At 39.8% G+C, this 17,144-nt stretch overlaps 1 protein-coding gene across 4 annotated transcripts in view; it reads left to right on the plus strand.

The window, feature by feature from the left end:
- The window catches only part of wasf1 (WASP family member 1), a 118,251-nt gene that overhangs the window by 44,864 nt on the left and 56,243 nt on the right, over positions 1-17,144 (plus strand). For all 4 annotated transcript variants that reach the window (XM_074684941.1, XM_074684942.1, XM_074684940.1 and 1 more), the window contains 2 exons: positions 5,466-5,620; positions 13,990-14,124. In XM_074684941.1, the coding sequence (XP_074541042.1) occupies positions 5,488-5,620; positions 13,990-14,124 (268 nt within the window). In that variant the 5' untranslated portion in view covers positions 5,466-5,487. The remainder of the gene's footprint in view (positions 1-5,465; positions 5,621-13,989; positions 14,125-17,144) is intronic.

Raw genomic sequence — 17,144 nt, forward strand, 5'->3', positions numbered from 1 at the left:
TTTTCCAGTGCCTTTGTGTATTGAGTCCAAATAAATGAGAAAATCAACAACAATGTCTCATTTCAAGCCAAGTTGGGCAACTTTAGGAAGGGTACAATGGTTTCTGTCTGTAAACTCCTCAGTGTTTAAGTAGCACGAGGTCTTCACAAGATTTTTCCGAGACTTACTGAAATGATGAGGTCACAACATTAGAAGATCTCCTAGCCAGGGGATTGCACTTAGAAAGGACTCAAACACCAAGGCCTGTTTACAGCTTTGGCCTTGACAAACCTCTGGCCAATCAGAGGGAAAGGGGGTTGTAGAAAAAGAGTCTTAAAGAGACAGCAGCAGCTGGAACAAAGTGTCTCAGACTGAGGCTGAAATCAGGATTTTCTACAACACCAGTGTGAGAAAAAATTGGGATTTTTCCGAAATTGTAAATTGTATACAGACGTTGTATACAGAGGTTTAGTGGAGCCTGTAGTCTTTGGGTTGTAGCTTTGGTCAATGACTGTTATGATAAGTGTAACCCATGTGACTATTTTACATACTTTTGTAAAGGTGAATGTGCATTGTTAAAATTCTGCCAGTTCTATGGTTTTACTTTGTACTCAAACTCTTTATTAATTCTCGTGTTACATTAGATCTTGCGTTATTTGTAGATCTCGCGGTAAGTGGATTGTCCTATCACGTTCCTGGATTCAGCGTGAATCAGGAAGTGTAGGTATAAGACGGCGCAGCTGATAGTGTGAGACACTCGACTTGACTCCAGATTGAATCATCTGAGGTCTGATCTATTGTAAAACTTATTGAATAGTACGTACTCTACGTGAAGTCTCTAAACATAAACGTGCTAACTGAACTTATATTTTGAACTTAAACGTGCTAACTGAACTTAGAAGACGAAGAAGTGGAAAAACTGAACTTATACATTGCAGAGTGGTACTGGATGAGACAAGCCGATGTATTAAAAATAGAATTTGATTGGACTTGGCCATGTTTTGAGTTTCCTTTTCCTTCTGGTGTGGACGGATGGCGAGCTGAAGCCGACAAACGAGGACATTGGATTCTATCTGTGAAACAACGACCACATCAGATAAGATTTTCAGTTGAAAGAGACTATTTTCTAGCTTTTGGACGATCGTATCTTTGAAGAAGAAAACTTTTTTTTTTTATTATGAACTTTGAATCCGGTGGACAATCATAACTACTGATGACAAGAAGTGAGCTTTATTTGAACTAAACCTTTTGTGGATTGAGAAAGTGAAGTGAACTTACTAAACAGAAAGAACTGAAGAACTTGAAACATTTTCTTTCCTCTTTTGTTTTTATTTTATTTTCATTTTATATTGAAAATACAAAAACATTTTTTGAAACCCTCATTTACTGTCTGTGTGCCTTATTAAGTATTGCCACCTTATTTATTTCCCTCTTTTTGAGTTTAGATCTTCTGATTTCATTAGCCTTTTCTTCTTATGTTATCCTTAAGTTTATGGTAAAGTATACCTTAGCGGTAAACATAGGTTACATAAGGCTCTACTACACTGATGTAAACAAGCACAGATGACAAATAGCACTTGGTGGCAGAAGAGACGTGATCCAATTGACTATTTTTTAATTTCTACTTCTAGACTAGTTAGTTTGGCAGAATTTAAGCCAGCTAGAGTTAAGCACCTGTTGGCCTCATTATTAAACACTGGAACCTGTTTACGTAATATTGCATATTTTTTTTACCACTTCTTTTCAGTTTGTTTGTGTCAGAGAAACTTTACCTTTTCCATTTCCACAAACTCCACAAAAGAGCAGAGTGTGAATTCCTCCAAAGCTCAATTTTAATTTTAAATTCCAACAATTTCCTGTTTTCTGGACCCCCTCGAACACGCCACAGGTGTTGCATTAAGTGTTGTTGTAGCTGCGAGTTAAAGGTCAGCACAGCAGCGATTGAGTTTACACCTCCACCTTGGCGAAGTGTAGCTCAGGGGCCAGCCCTCCATTACTGAGACTTTCAAAGGCTGTAGGAAATGTCAGCGCTCATGGGGTCATGAGGTCTTCCCACTCTGGACGGGATGTGGGTGTGTGTATAGGTTAGAGCGTGGGTGATGGAGAAGCTGTGGGAGGAAATGAAAAACTTAGAGAGTGGAGAGGGCGTCTTGTTATTTGAGAAGTTTGTTTTTTTGTCTTTGTAGCTTCGTCTGAACTCTTCAGACATTTACAAGAAGCTTCGAGAGGCGCTGGTTCTTCCTCTGCCCTCATTTATAACGATCCAGAGATAAATCACCTCTCCTTTAACTATCCTTAGATGGTCCACTTCCTAGAATAGCCCTCCCTGGCCTACATTTTTATGGATACGGTCAATAATCATGTTTATTCCTCAGTGACGGCAACGTGGCTGAGAATACAGCGAGGTATTAAAAGAAGCAGACCTCGTCTGACGTTTAATCTGAGCTGTAACCACGGCCTCTCGCTGTCAGGCCCAGTCAATCAACGGGTCCATCTGAGCACTCCATCTCTCCATCATCACACATCATGGCTATAATTAAAAACAGGCTTGAGATGAGGTGTTGTTAGCATGATTAAGCGGTGTTATTAAAGAGGGAGGTGTTAGGAAAGGTGCTGCTTTGCCCTCGACAGTCACTCCATCTTCTTTTATTGACACGCGGAGGATTTGTTTTTTTAAAGACACACCAACCTGTGATGTGTTAGGAAAAGTTAGGGCATTAAAGTCTGAGGCTTTGAGATCAAAAAACTTTTAAAACTTTGCTAATTATCTTGTGATCTCAACACAAAAAAAACACTAAAAACCGAGCAGTCTTGGTAAAAGCTGGAGATATTTCTGTCCTTTTTTTCTGGTTCTGATCACAGAGGATGCGGTAAAAACTGAGAGGCTGCTTTTGTCTGAGCTTTTTTTTAGTTACTGGCTGAATTCTGTCTGTTGTATCCGTAGACTGTAAAAAAAAATTGACGTTATCTTGCTCCCCCTGGTGGCTGGCTGCAGTATAAGTCAAAAAATCAGTCTCTCCAGTCATTCCAGATGGGCTGTGGTCAAACTTTAAAAATTAATACACTTTGTAGAAATGTTTCTCACGTCTGATTGTTGTGGTGATTTAAAGATATCATTTTACTGTCTTGTATTCAAGTCCCCTTTTTTCTGAAAAGTTTCATTTTCTTTAGTTATTAGAGGTTAAAAACAAGGTTTTATGTCACGTTTAATGATAATTGTGTATCTGTTTTGGAGATTGTACAAAATGTCTGGTGGTAAAGTCAAGAAGTGATATGACTCGAAAGAAAAAAGTTATTATTTCTAATTTTTTTTACCCGGCTCCACTCAGATTCTCTCTGGCTGCCAATGGTGGCGCATGTGATGGGGTATTTTGGCTTCAAAACCGTACAATGGGAAATGGGGGAGCCACACTGTCCACTCTTTATACAGTCAATGGTCGTACAAAACGTAAATTACTCTCTCACAGGAGATTCCTATTCAATACATTCAACATGTTATAAATCTCTTTATTTACCAAAAACCATATAAACAAACTAGTGCTAGCTTGATGCTAACATATAAAGAAAATTGCATTTATATAGTAGCGGTTAGCATAAACAATACTGACAACTCCAAATGTTGAAATACTCACAGGCAAATAAAAGAAAAGGTATGTACAGGCTCATGGCTGGCTTCATAACTACAGCAAGGTTCCAAACAACTTAAAATACTGCTATAACCACCTCCAGACACTAGATGGCCTATTTGAGTCATCTATACATTCAACATAGTATAAATCTCCTTATTTTCCAAAAACCATATAAACAAACTAGCACTAGCTTGATGCTAACATATAATGCAAATTGCATTGATATACTAGCGGTTAGCATAAACAATACTGACAACTTCAAATGTTGAAATACTCACAGGCAAATAAAAGAAAAGGTACGTACAGGCCAAGCGGCAACCTCCGGTCTGAGAATATGAGACAATGCGGAAGTGCTAAAAATCTGCTGTTTCTGGAGTGTTTGCTTGAGGCTGGCTCCGGAAGTAGCAGCTTTTTTTGGCTTGGTGTGTACGTGACGTACACACCAAGCCAAAAAAAGCTGTTTTTAAAGCAGAAATTAACCTATTCACAGCCTGATTCAAAAAATGTCTCCTGTCTGAGTCTCTAATTTAACTATCGGCACACACTGTACGGGGGGTGAATTTTTTTCTAACGCGGCTGTTCAGAGGATGTTAAGATTGCGAGCTCCCCCAATAAGAGGCACAGCTGAGGGTCACGTGACGGCCGCCGCCCTATGGCTGTAGGCGAAGCCCTTGCCACTACCAATATGGCGCTATAGTCTATGTGCTTCATTTTACGTTTCAGAAACAGACAGGTGACGTCGGCGAGACTACGTCCATGTTTTATACAGTCTATGGTACAGGCTCATGGCTGGCTTCACAACTACAGCAAGGTTCCAAACAACTTAGTATATTGCTATTACCATTTCTCAACACTAGATGGCCTATTTGAATCAATAATATACAACAAAAAGTACATCAACGTCACATGACGTGTGTTTTTTACTTGTTTCTGTATATTTATGTCCAGAGTTATCCAGATCCAGTGACCAATTTTATGTTTATTCACTTATAAACTCAATGTAATGTTTTTGGACTACTTTTTTTACGGAGAAAAATCACAGGAGGATTGAGAAAGGAATCAATAAAGACAAGCAGAAGCGATAAGAGCATAATTGTGTCTTCAGAAGGATCTGAGAAATAATATCTTTTTAAACATTATCTCAGGCTTTTCTTTGGCTTTAAATTGGGTGGAGAGATCCATCAAAAGACTTTGGGTTTGGGAATCAAACATGGGACACTGTCTTCTGGGAGGGGCATCTTCACATGAGGCGTAATTAAACTACAGAGCAAAACCACACTGTAATTTTAACCAGGGTTTTACAAAACGTAACTAATATTTCACTATGAAATACTGTGTTACCACCACAATTTTGTATTTTACTCATCCTCGATCACAGAGGTGTGCAAGGAGGAGCAGTGGGCCTGGGGAGCTCGGGAACAGCATGCAGCCTTAATGCCATTAGCATGGCTGAGTGGGCAGACAAAGTGCTGAGGTTTGTTAGCCTGCATGTGCATGATGAAAAGGACAAGACAGCGCTAAGTCAGTGAAACAGATGAGGCCACATGGCTGTTAGCAATGTCAAACATGACTCCCCGCTGTTGTGTTTGCATTTCCTGTTCTCCTGGATTCTGTGTTATTGTACCTCTCACTTTGTATTCCCTCAGCGTGTGCCCTTCTTACCGCTGAAATCACATTGTGTTAAATCATCCCGCTCTCTCCTAGGCTAATGTTTTCCTCTGCTCTACCTTGTTATGATAACTCTGGTGTTAGCGAAGCGTCAAGGAAAACAAACTTTCCAACTTGTACTGAGGTTTTTGTAATTAGTGCTGGTTTTTTAATGGATTTCTCCTTCACTCTGTCACTCTGTTGCTGTAGGTAGAGGTGTCACAGCAGAAGGATGCCGCTGGTGAAGCGCACCATCGAGCCCAGGCACCTGTGCCACACGGTGCTGCCAAGGAACATCAAGAATGAGCTGGAGTGTGTGACTAACATCTCCTTGGCCAACGTCATCCGCCAGCTTAGCAGCCTCAGTGAGTAATACACACACTTACACAAACACACAAACAACCAGATACAAACACGACCCTGGTTGAGGTTGTGTGGTAAAGGACATTTAATCACTTTTCAGTTTTTCTGACTCGCTTGAACAAAAGGGCCTTCCAGGTATTTAAAAAGTAGTTTCAAAATGTTGCTGTTATAGCTTTCAATAATTAAACCGTGATGTTTTTGTTTTAGCTAATGTATGACATGCTAATTGCTAGTTAGATACAAGAAAAACAGCCTCTCTTTTAGGCGAGAGTAGCTTACTATTTACAGTGAAACTGGGACCCCCAAGAAACAGATTAACAGCGCTCCTCCTCGAATTGTAATGAACCAAGAAATTCTGTCTGTAGTACTGAGTCCTGATTCATGTATCATCAATGGTAACATGTTAAGGTACCTAAATGCATCCTTGTGACTGTGAGGGAGTGGAAGAGTAGGCGATTTTCCACGCTGGACATGAACACAGCATTGCAAGTTTATAAATTGAGAAATAAAATTGTTAAATTGAAAGAGTCTTCTATTATTTTTTGAACAAAAAAATGTGTATAACCACATTAACACTTAAAAAAGAACCAAAAATTTGTACCGTTGAGCAGAGCTGCACCAATGGGATCCTGAAATCTGGTATCGGCCCTGATCCAGCCCTTCAAAGCTGGATCAAGTATCAGTGGAAAAGGATTGGTCCGAACTTGACACTAAGGCTTTAGTCTACAGGGTAACACATGGGGCGATAAAAAATAGAATTTTACAGAGATCAGGAATCTCACGGCAGGTCATATTTTTTAACCCTTGCGAGTAAAGTTTGTGAAAACCGGGACTCCCCTTCTCTTTTGTGAATTTGTTCAACTGTACAGACCATTTTGTGTTTATTACGGCCAACCCATCAATTCTTATAGTCAAGTCTAGCAGTTATTCTGCAGTGGTCTATTCAAACTAGGGCTGAATGATTTTGGAAAATAATCTAATTGCGATTTTTTTGGACCAATATTGCGATTACGATTTAGCATGTAATTTTTTGTGGAAGGGTGTTTATCTTCTGCATTGTTCACGAAACACAAGCTTTAAGTCAATCCATAGTATGACTAACACGACAAATGATACTGTTAATATTCAAACAAATCTTTTTTGCACTTATTAATTGAAAAAGAAAAAGGAACACTGCAAAATTTTACTGACCTGGATGGATCTCTGGAGCTCACAGGGGTTTTTTTGCCAGAAAAAACCTTTGACTTTTGCCGGTTTTAAGGAAGAAGGAGTACTATATTCTACTATATTCCCTCTAGGTCTATGAACATGAAACTTTTTTTTTTAAACTGCAGTCTTTGCGATTTAAAAATTGCATTCTATTAAATTGCGATATCGGTTTTAAATCAATTAATTGTTCAGCCCTAGTTCAAACTTGAGAGTCTATCAATAAAATGAAGAGTGAGGTTATGTTAGCTCTGATTGGTAGATGATGGGCAGGACATAACCAGGATTCACTAACGTTACACATTACAGACATGTCTCAGAGCACCAGGCTGCCGATAGCACTACATATGGACAGCTACTAAACCACTGTACCAGCTGACAGTTAGCTTGTTGTCACGTTAGGCTACAGATACGTTGGAGCACCAGGCTGCCGATAGCACTACATATAGCCGGCTACTACAACATTTGCTTGTTATCATGTTTCAAACTGTAGCGCTACGTAACTGTACTGATAAATACCTTACTTCAGGGCATTGTATCTGGTAAAAAGTTGACTTCAACAAAGAAAATTTGTTTCAATCTGACCTCTGTTTAATTTCAAAACAAACACACACCTCACTGAAAGTCATTTACGACAGTGTGCAGAGACTCCGGGTCACAAGGTGGCGAGGCAGTCCAATTAAAACAGATCCCCTACATAGAAAATTTAATTGGGCTCAAAATTAAATTTAGTTTGAAAAATTGTTTCAATTATGTTTTAGAACCGTTAACACCTAAATGTTTCTAGAAACACAAAAGACATACTTTACAAAAGAACATACTAATGCAGAGCCAGGCAGGCTGATCAAAACTGTGAAAGAGCAAAGTCTGAGTGACTTTACAATAAGGTGCATTGTTAAAACAGAACACCAACTCTATTTTTCAAAAGTCTTCGACAGTGAATGCAGGACATAACCAGACGGTGTCACCCAGATCAGCCAGCCAACAAATTACACCGAGTTTGAAATTACAGTAAGTTTGCAGAGCATAAACCTCTTATTACAAAGATGAGTGCACACATCAGATGTGAGTGGTGCAGAGACCACAGGTGATGGTACAGAGATGTCCAGAAGTTGTTCTGCTGAGATGAGTCATACTTAATCATACTCCTGCCAAACTGCACCGTGCATGTGAGATAAGAAGTGTCCAAGTGTTCAGCTCTTACGGTGAGGGGACGCTGAGGCGCTGTGGGGCTGTGGGGGAAACTCTGCCGGCATGGTCCACTGGTATCCACAGAGGGAAAGGTCACTGCAGATCAATAAAGTGTTGTTCTCAGTGATTACCCTTACCCTACAATCCAAGGGGCAGGAGGGTTCACTGAATGGTTTGATAAGGAGGAAAATGTTCAACATTTTCTGCTGCCTTCAGTCGTCTGGTCTCAATCCAGTGAAACAAACGACTCACGAACCATTTTTGTTGTTGTTAGAGTTAGATTTGAGAGATGAGACCCTTTCCTGGTAGGAAGTATTGGCTGAACACTTCACTCTGATGATGCTTTTCCTTGTTGAAAACCTGTTTGTTGATCTAATGAGCCCAGGAGCTCCTACCAGTATCACAAAACATTAGATTTTGGTTTAAAAGCTCTGGGATGATTATTCATTTGGTGTGGATTGCAGTTGACACCTGAGGTCAGATTTAGTTGTGGTTATCTGGTACAAAGACTTAGGCCTTTCTACACATAGCCAGGTATTTTCAAGAATGAATATCCCCTCATTTCGTCCACACGTACTGGGAAAATCTGCCAATGTGTGTGGCTTGAGGAATGCCAAACCCTTATTTGTCAGTGTTTTCAGAAAACCTGTGCCAACCAATCAGAGTGGGCCCCTGTCATTCAGTTGTGACATTTGAAAACCAAAAACTCTGTTTCCCCGCGTCTACACGAAACCACAAAAACCAGAGTTTTCAGAAAACATTGTTTTTAATGACGTAAACCTGAGGTTTTAGTGGATGACAGACCTAAATGTTTAATATATGCGTTTACCCAGATATTAATCTATGTGTAGACATGGCCTTAGTTAGCTTGCTTTCCAAAATTAACTCAAGAAATCATTTTCTTAAGGAAAAAAGCCAAATCTCACATCTCACTGCCACAGTAAGCCAGCGTGGTGCCAAAGGCGACTACATGCCACAAATGAATTCTTGTTCTACTATGAAAGTCCATTCTGACTACGTATACTGAGAAATAGCATTTGGAAAATAAAACACAGACAATCTCCTGAAAACAGTTTGGTTAAAAACAACCCAAATTTATAATTAATTAATTTTATTTATTTAAATATTATCATTTTTAATAAATGGAAAAAAGCAAATTATTTATTTATTATCATTTTTAATAATAAAAAACATTATTTATTTATGATTATTATTTTGATAATAAAAATAAAAAATAACATTTTTTAAAATTTATTTATTCATTTAAATATTAATTAATTTTTTCATCTGTTTTTTTTTTAAATTAAAAATAACTTAATAAAGGAATAAATAAATAATATAACCCAATTTGGACCGTTTTATAACCCAACTGCCAGCTAATTGGACCAAGCAGAATGGGTTGGTCCATTTTAACCCAACAGATGAGTTTAACATTCTACCCAAATTCTAGTTTAGATTATTACAATTCGGGGTTGTTTCAGCTACATTTATTTGTCAAGTAATCAATCCAAATGTTACATTTAAAAAAAATTACACTCCTAAAAAACAGCCAATTTAACTTCATTCTAAACATGTTGAATAAAGCCATGGAGCACTGACAGTCAGTCCATGCTGCACAACACAGACGAGCGATCTGTGCTATGAAGCACAGCTAAGCAGTTTATGTCATGAGTGGCGCAGACAGCCTGTGATATCTGCTATATACATTGCGGTGTACAGCAGGGTCTCATATCCACCGCGTTCCCTCCTTACTCATAGTTACAAAATGTCATCACAACAAAAATTACTTTAATGAAACCATTGTTTTAAAATGTAAAAGAGCAGTTAGCTTAAATCAACTGTTGAAAATATAGAGTCAGGTTTAGCTTATAGTCAAAGAAGCAGATATGTTTGGATTGAGACCAGATTAAGCTTTTTAAGCTAACCCCCTGGTTAGATAATTAGTTAGATAATGACAGAGCTTAAGGAGACACAGACACACCGGTGAGATGCATGTGTGGTCATTAGCTGCATCTCCCCTCTGTTATAGACAAAACAAGTGTAGACCCACAGATGGTTGGGCGTATCCTGTTTGAAATTGAGGCCATTTTTGACCAGTCGTCCACAAAACGGCGTTTATGTAAATGACTTGTCTTCCTGTGTCTCCATATGAAGCTCATAAATTATCTGCTTACACTGGTTTCTTTCACCGACACTCTGCACAGAGATTAAGAAGCAGTACATCCACTTTACACGCTGATGATACATTTTCCATTCAGCTGTGGATCACATGCCAAACCACGCGCGGCGCCAGGGTCATCTGAACGGATCATGGATCAGCTGTGATCCGTAACGCTACTAATAGATGGGAATGTTATACATCAATCAGCCGTGACGCGGTGACCACTGACAGGTGACGCCAGAAATACTGATCATCTCTTTACAACGGCGCCTGTCAGAAGGAGGAGAATTTGTTCTCAAAGTTGAAGGAAGCAGAGAAAAGTGGCGAGTGTGAGGATGAGTGACTTTGACAAGAGGGAAAGATGTGATGGCTCGATGGCTGGGTCAGAGCGTCTCTTGTAGTGCAGCTCTTGTTGGATGTTCATGGCGTGCAGAAGTCAGAAGCAAGCAGAAGGGGTCAGTTATTATAGAAAGGTGTCAGTGCACAGTTAGCTGTCCATGCTAACCACAGGTCTGACTGATGGGTTAATAAATACGTTCATTGGGAGGTGATGGCAGAGGAAGAACAGAGCTCTCATCAGTCTGTGAAATCTCTGAAACATGTTGCTGTTAGAGGAAATCGAAGTAGAAGTCCTGCGTCTTTCATTTCATCTTCATTGTTCTTCTGGTATCACACAGCTCCGTCTTCAAACAGCCCGGCTCTCACATCTCTATCAGAGCAGTCAGCCCAGCTTCTCTGGAGATTTCCAACCACTGCTGCTCTGTCACAGTCTTTATTAAACTCTCAGCACCAGAAATTTGCTTCTTTAAAACTCTGGTGTAGAGCTGCAGGATTAGTCGTTAAAAAGATCATGATCACATTTCTACACACGGTCGATTCTGAGGCTTTTATTTCACGTGCTGCATCGTAAACAAACACCCCCTAAACGATACGATATCTACGATAATCTCATAGTTATTGTATTTGTACGATAATTTGGTCCTTTTTCATTATCAGTAATCTCAAAAAAAGGCAAAGTATGATAGCTGGCAACACTACGTGGTAGCAGCTGGACCTTGCGTTATTCTTCCCCAGCTAGCTTAGCTTAGCATATAGTTTCCCAAGAAAACTCTAATTTAGGATTTCTGCTTAAAGTTTTACCTAAGAAGCACGGGAACATTCGACATGTTATATATCCTCTGATGGACCAAAAACAACAGAGAAAACTTAGTGCTAGCTTGATGCTTAGGTATATGGGAAATTGCATTGATATGCTAGCGGTTAGCATACATCGATAAATTTGGTTTTAAAGCAGAATTTCAACTTTCATCAAAGAAAAATAACACAGTTAGTCTTTGTAAACCCCAAATACTCACAGGTAACTGTTTCCAGACAGGAAGATAGAAGAAAAGTTGCAGCAGGCTCATGGCTGACTTTATAACTACAGCTCAAAGAACAAAGAAAAGTAAGATGTGCAATGTGTTCTGGCTGAAAAACAAAACAATTAAACAGACAGCTCTATAACAACACAGATAATCATATCTTGTTCCAAAGGGTGTGGAATGAAGTTAATAAAACTGTTCTAGTCCTACCCCTTTTGTTGTAGTCTAATCCATCAGATTATGTGTAGGAAAACTTGCATCACAATATCCGAGTGATCTGAAGGTTGTCATTTTATCGCTGCAATTGTCCCTCAAATTATCTCCTTTACCTGATACACAGTGTGTTTTCTGTTGGTACTTTTTTTTTTTTTTTTTTTCCTTTATTTGTTTCGGAGGGACACTGCACATTAATAAACATTTCATAAAAAATGTAAATGCACCCGAGTTAGCCAAAAGGCTAGTTTACATCGGCTGTCCCCCCTGCCAGAGCAGTATAGGATAATACCTGGTAAGGAATAAATAAAAAAGACATACAATATACATATGCAAAGTGCAAATGCCATGCTGGTCAACAGTAAAATACAATGAAATACAAATACATGAATAAAATACAATGTCATACACAATACTGGTTATAGGTATCAGTGTTCACATCTTTGGTTGTCAATTAGCCAACTCTTAAGTTTGCTTTTGAAGGATATGTATGAGTTGGACTCTCTGAGGCTTTGTGGGATCTTATTCCACTCTTGGGCTGTCTTGTAGGAGATCACAGACTGTCCAAATGAACTCTTACAGAGAGGGATTTTACAGTCACCTCTCAGTGCTCCTCTAGTTACAGCTACAGTGATTGTTGAGGAACGAAAGTGTACTGTCTGTTTTTCTTTGAAAGTGTTTGCTTTGTGCATTATTAGAAGTGTTTTGAGTCCATGTATTTTAGTGCTTTCCGTTTGATGAAGAGAGGGTTTGATGGTTCTCTGTTGGTACTGTTATTTACTACTATTATTGGTTTCCTTTAGAGTTTGAATATCGTTATATGTCTAGAATTATATATAAAGAGGATTATATACTGAATATTGTTCATAGACTGTATAAAACATGGACGTAGTCTCCCAGACGTCGTTCGTATGTTCCTGAAGCAGAAAACGAAGCAGATCGGCTATAGCAGCCATATTGGTAGTGGCAAGGGCTTCATGTACAGCTATATGGCGCCTGTCGGTCACGTAACCCTGAGCTGTGCCTCTGATTGGGCAAGCTTGCGATCATAATTTCCTCTGAACTGCAGAGTTAGAAAAAATTCACCCCCCACACCGTGTGTACCGATGGCAAAATTAGCAACTGAAACAGGAGACGTTTTTTGAACCAGGCTGTAAATAGGTTAATTTCTGCTCTGAAAATGGCTTTTTTTGGCTTGGTGTGTTTGTGACTTCCTGAACTCCAGACCAAGTGAAAAAGTTGAATGATGATGACGACGTGTATAGACCATACCAGTTTCCATATTTTCCTAAGAAATAATCCCATGGGAGTCAGTGTCAAGGATTTATTCAGGGAATCTGACATCTCACGTTTTTCAACAAAGCTCCTAAACAAAGATTGAAATTTAGGATGTAAATTTGACAGAAAAAAATGTTTTTTTCCCCCAAAAATTCAGACAAACAATAAATCCTGATATTACAATACATTGATTTTTTTTCTCCCACCCCTAATATCTAGATAAATTGTCAAATTTCATATTTGTTTTATCAATACCCATCCTTATGAATGACCATTTGAGTGTTTTTTTTGTGTGTGTTTTTTTTTCTTTAAGGCACGGCAAATTTATTTATAGAGCACATTTCAGCAAAGCAATTCAAAGTGCTCTACAGATTAAATAAAATGATAACATTTAGTTAAAAAGCAGATAAAAAATAAGATACAATAACACAAAATAAAATTCAACAAAAGAAAAGTTAAAATAGATTTTAAAACAGATTTTAAGATGAAAGTCACAGTGCAGGATTGCAAAAAAAATTGTGCCAGAGAATCATGATCTCACTTCAAAGCAAAAAACAGAAATTGTGATTGTCATTTTTTGCCTGAAACGTGCAGACGTACTCTGATGCTTCAATCAGAAGAAGAACATTATCTTTACTTCCCTGTGACTGTGTCTGACACTTTGAGTGTTACCTTCACCTGCCTGTTGGTGAAACTTCTGAGTGATGCTCTGAAAATCCCGGAGGAGCAGCTCCTGTGTGAGAAACTGTGAGGAAACGTAATGAGCTGCAGGTATCATTATCGCTGCATATAGACTGGTTAATGGCTTCCAAATAAGCATAATTACAATTTTCACGCTTTCTGTTTTAACACTAAATTGATTTTTTTTTTTTTTTGAGGAGCACATTAGCATGAAAAAATGTTTCCTCAAACTCTTTTCCTCTTTGTGTGTGTGTGTGTGTGTGTGTGTGTGTTCATGCAGGTAAATATGCAGAGGACCTGTTTGGAGAGCTCTTCAACGAGGCCCACACCTTCTCTTTCCGGGTCAACTCCCTGCAGGAGCGCGTGGACCGCCTCTCCATCAGCGTCACACAGCTGGACCCCAAAGAAGAGGAATGTGAGTAAACACACATACACACACACAATAACACACACTCATACAGTCATGAGAAAATGATGAGACCACCTTTGTTTTCTTCAACTTCCTGTCCAGAATAAGATAAACATGACAAGAAACTGCAGCTGATTACATCATATTTTATGTCCTATTCGACATGCTTAAGCCTAACCTCAGAAGTCATCAGCTCTCACATTACGCCTAAAACAAAAGGATTATGTGAAGCCGCAAAGGCAGCCATCTTGGCCCTGCTGGAAACTGGCCTGAGTTGAAATTAGAAGCCAATAAACTGAAGGTCTCCAACAAAAAGCAAGCCCAACATGGTACCACCAAACTGCTCGCTGGTCAAGGCAGGAAACGTCTCTCTACCCCACAGGATGCACGCATCACTTCCTGTGTCAGGAATCATGGTCAGACCTCCAGGGACCTTAAAAATGAGCTTGTCCATCATTGTCCAGTCAGCCAGCCTCCACCTCCACAGGGTCCAGGCCTGAGCTTCTTCAGCAGTCTGTCTGATGTTAGCTCTGTTAGCCATGTCTGTGAATAGCATGATGCTACTCTGCCCTCTGGTGTTCCCTCTGTTGCTGGGTTAGCACAGCTAGCTTGTCCATCTTATTGGAGACAGATCTTACATTCCCAATAATGATGGATGGAAGGACAGGTCCATGTCGTCACTTCTTAGCTCACACCTGAGAACCAGCAAGACGTCCTCACTGCCTTCTCCTCACCTTGTGGGAAACATCTGGCCTAGCAACAGTTAGCATTGACATGCTACAGGCTGCTAACAGCTGATTTCACATGTAAACAATGCAGCCATGGTTACATGTAGGATCTCCAGACAAACACAGGAGAAAAAAATAGTAAAAATATCACTGAAGACAAAACCAGTTTGGTGTCCACGACCAACAAATAAACCATACAAAGTATGAAAAAAGAGATGAAAAAATCACAAGAAACAGACAAAAATTGGCAGCCACAACGGGGCGGTGCCTAGCAACATGATTAAATGTAACATTTACCTAATGTAACATTATCAAGGAATCAGGTTAACCAAAGTTACCAAAACACAGAAAAATGTGGATGTGCCTAAGCAACGTAACTTTGAAGGCAACTTTTATTTTGAAATTTTTCCTTCATACCCTGACGTCACTTCCCTAAGAGAGTGGAGGTCTGCAGCTGGACTGTCTTGGTGTTTTTGGCAGCACAATGTCACAGCTATTAATTTCAGGAACCTCAGTGGTTTTGGTTATTATCTAGAAAACAAGGAAAGTGGCGAGCCAGCTCTTGAATTGAACTCTGATGACTTTTTTTGTTGTTATCATCATATTCGTCTTTGTACCAGGCATTAATGAACAGAAATTGAAGGAAACAAGGTGGTCTAATAATTTTTCTGTAGCTATATGACCTCCCTTTTGCTCTTTCTTTGCTTTTTCCCTCCCTGCAGTGACTCTTGTCACTATTACCCCACCAATTGTTGCTGAGTGTGTGCCCGTGTGTCTGTGTTTGTCAGCATTCAGGGATACAGCTCTCCTGTCTTCCCCTCTTCAGTGATAATGGCTGTTATTAAAAGAGCAGGCAGCAATGGCTGTGTCATTTTCCCCCCTCCAAAAAAAACAACAACCCATAAACCCCTGCTTCTCTCTGCCAGAGTTTCACTTTAGCTGGATGCTTGTTTAGCCACTGCAGAGAGAAAAAAACAGACTAAGTCAAGCTGTGTCGATAATCTGCCGGACTGTCAGGTAAGCCGGGTTATCCTGAGTGAGGAGAGCAGAGGAGGGGGGAGAGTTTGAGAAAATAGTGTGCTTAGAGGAGGCTGCAAAGTAAAAAGGGAGACTCACAGCGGTGTAATACCACGCTCCAAGGCACCGCATCGATTTCCCACAGGCCAGCGGCGTGTGCGCGGCTCTGCACAATGCTACTCTAACTGCTTCTTGTCACCGACACGCAGACGGAGGAATGCTCGCTGAGTCGTGCTCGCCGCTTTAGCCTTTTTATGTGAATACACGCGCAGACTCTGCTTCCTCTTAGCAAGCCGATGAATAGATTTTTTTTTGCAGAATCATGGGTTTGTTTTGTTGAGGAACGCAGCCCTCCAGGTCCAGATTACAAACAGATTGCTCATCCTAATCTTTTCTGTTGGGTGCATCGTCTATTTTTCCCCTGTGGAGGCTCTTCCTTGAATTTCTTCTCTGTCATTCTCTCCTCCCTTTCCTATAAACACCACGTCCATCCCCTCCTCGTGCTAATTGAATTACAGTGTGTTAGATCCAATTTTGGAAGTCTGTTTTGCAGGGTGCCTCAGCTGGAGAGTTGACTTCATGCTTCAGAGGTTGAAGGCTAAACCCGCACTGACACATCCCGTCATGCATGCCAGTGATTTTATAATTAGTCTGCGGGGTTTATCTATGATATTTTACTTTCATTTAATACAGAAAGTTAACAGGTTCCATCATTTATTTATGATTGTCTTTACATGGTGCAGAGATGATCAGAAGTCTTTTTTTGCATGTCCAAGTCAAGTCTCAAGTCATGTCATAAGTCTTAGGACACAAGTCTTAGGTCATGAGTCTCAAGTTTTAGATCACTAGTCCAAGTCAAGTCTCAAGTCTTAGGTCCCAGGTCTAAGTCAAGTATCAAGTCTGAGGTCACAAGTCTGAGTCAAGTCACAAGTCTAAGGTCACAAGTCCAAGCCTCAATCCCGAGTCTGAGGTCACGAGTCTATGTCAAGTCTTTAGTCTTAGGTCATGGTTCTAAGTCAAGACTCAAGTTAGGTCATGAGTCTAGGTCAAGTCTCTAGTCTTAAGTCACCAATTTAAGTCACGTATCAAGGGTAACAAGGCTTGGTCTAGTCTTAAGTCATAGGTCATGGGTCTTACTCAAGTCTCAAGTCTAAGGTCACCAGTCTAAGTAATATCTTAAATCTAAGGTCATGGGTCTAAGGAAGTCTCAAGTTTTAGGTGACGTCTCTAAGTCATGACTCAAGTCTAAGGTCATGAGTCTAGGTCAAGTCTCAAGTCTTA

This window comes from Halichoeres trimaculatus, unplaced genomic scaffold, assembly GCF_033239565.1.
Source record: "Halichoeres trimaculatus isolate MK-OKI-2021-1 unplaced genomic scaffold, fHalTri1.1 fHalTri1_scaffold_13, whole genome shotgun sequence".
NCBI lineage: Eukaryota > Metazoa > Chordata > Actinopteri > Labriformes > Labridae > Halichoeres > Halichoeres trimaculatus.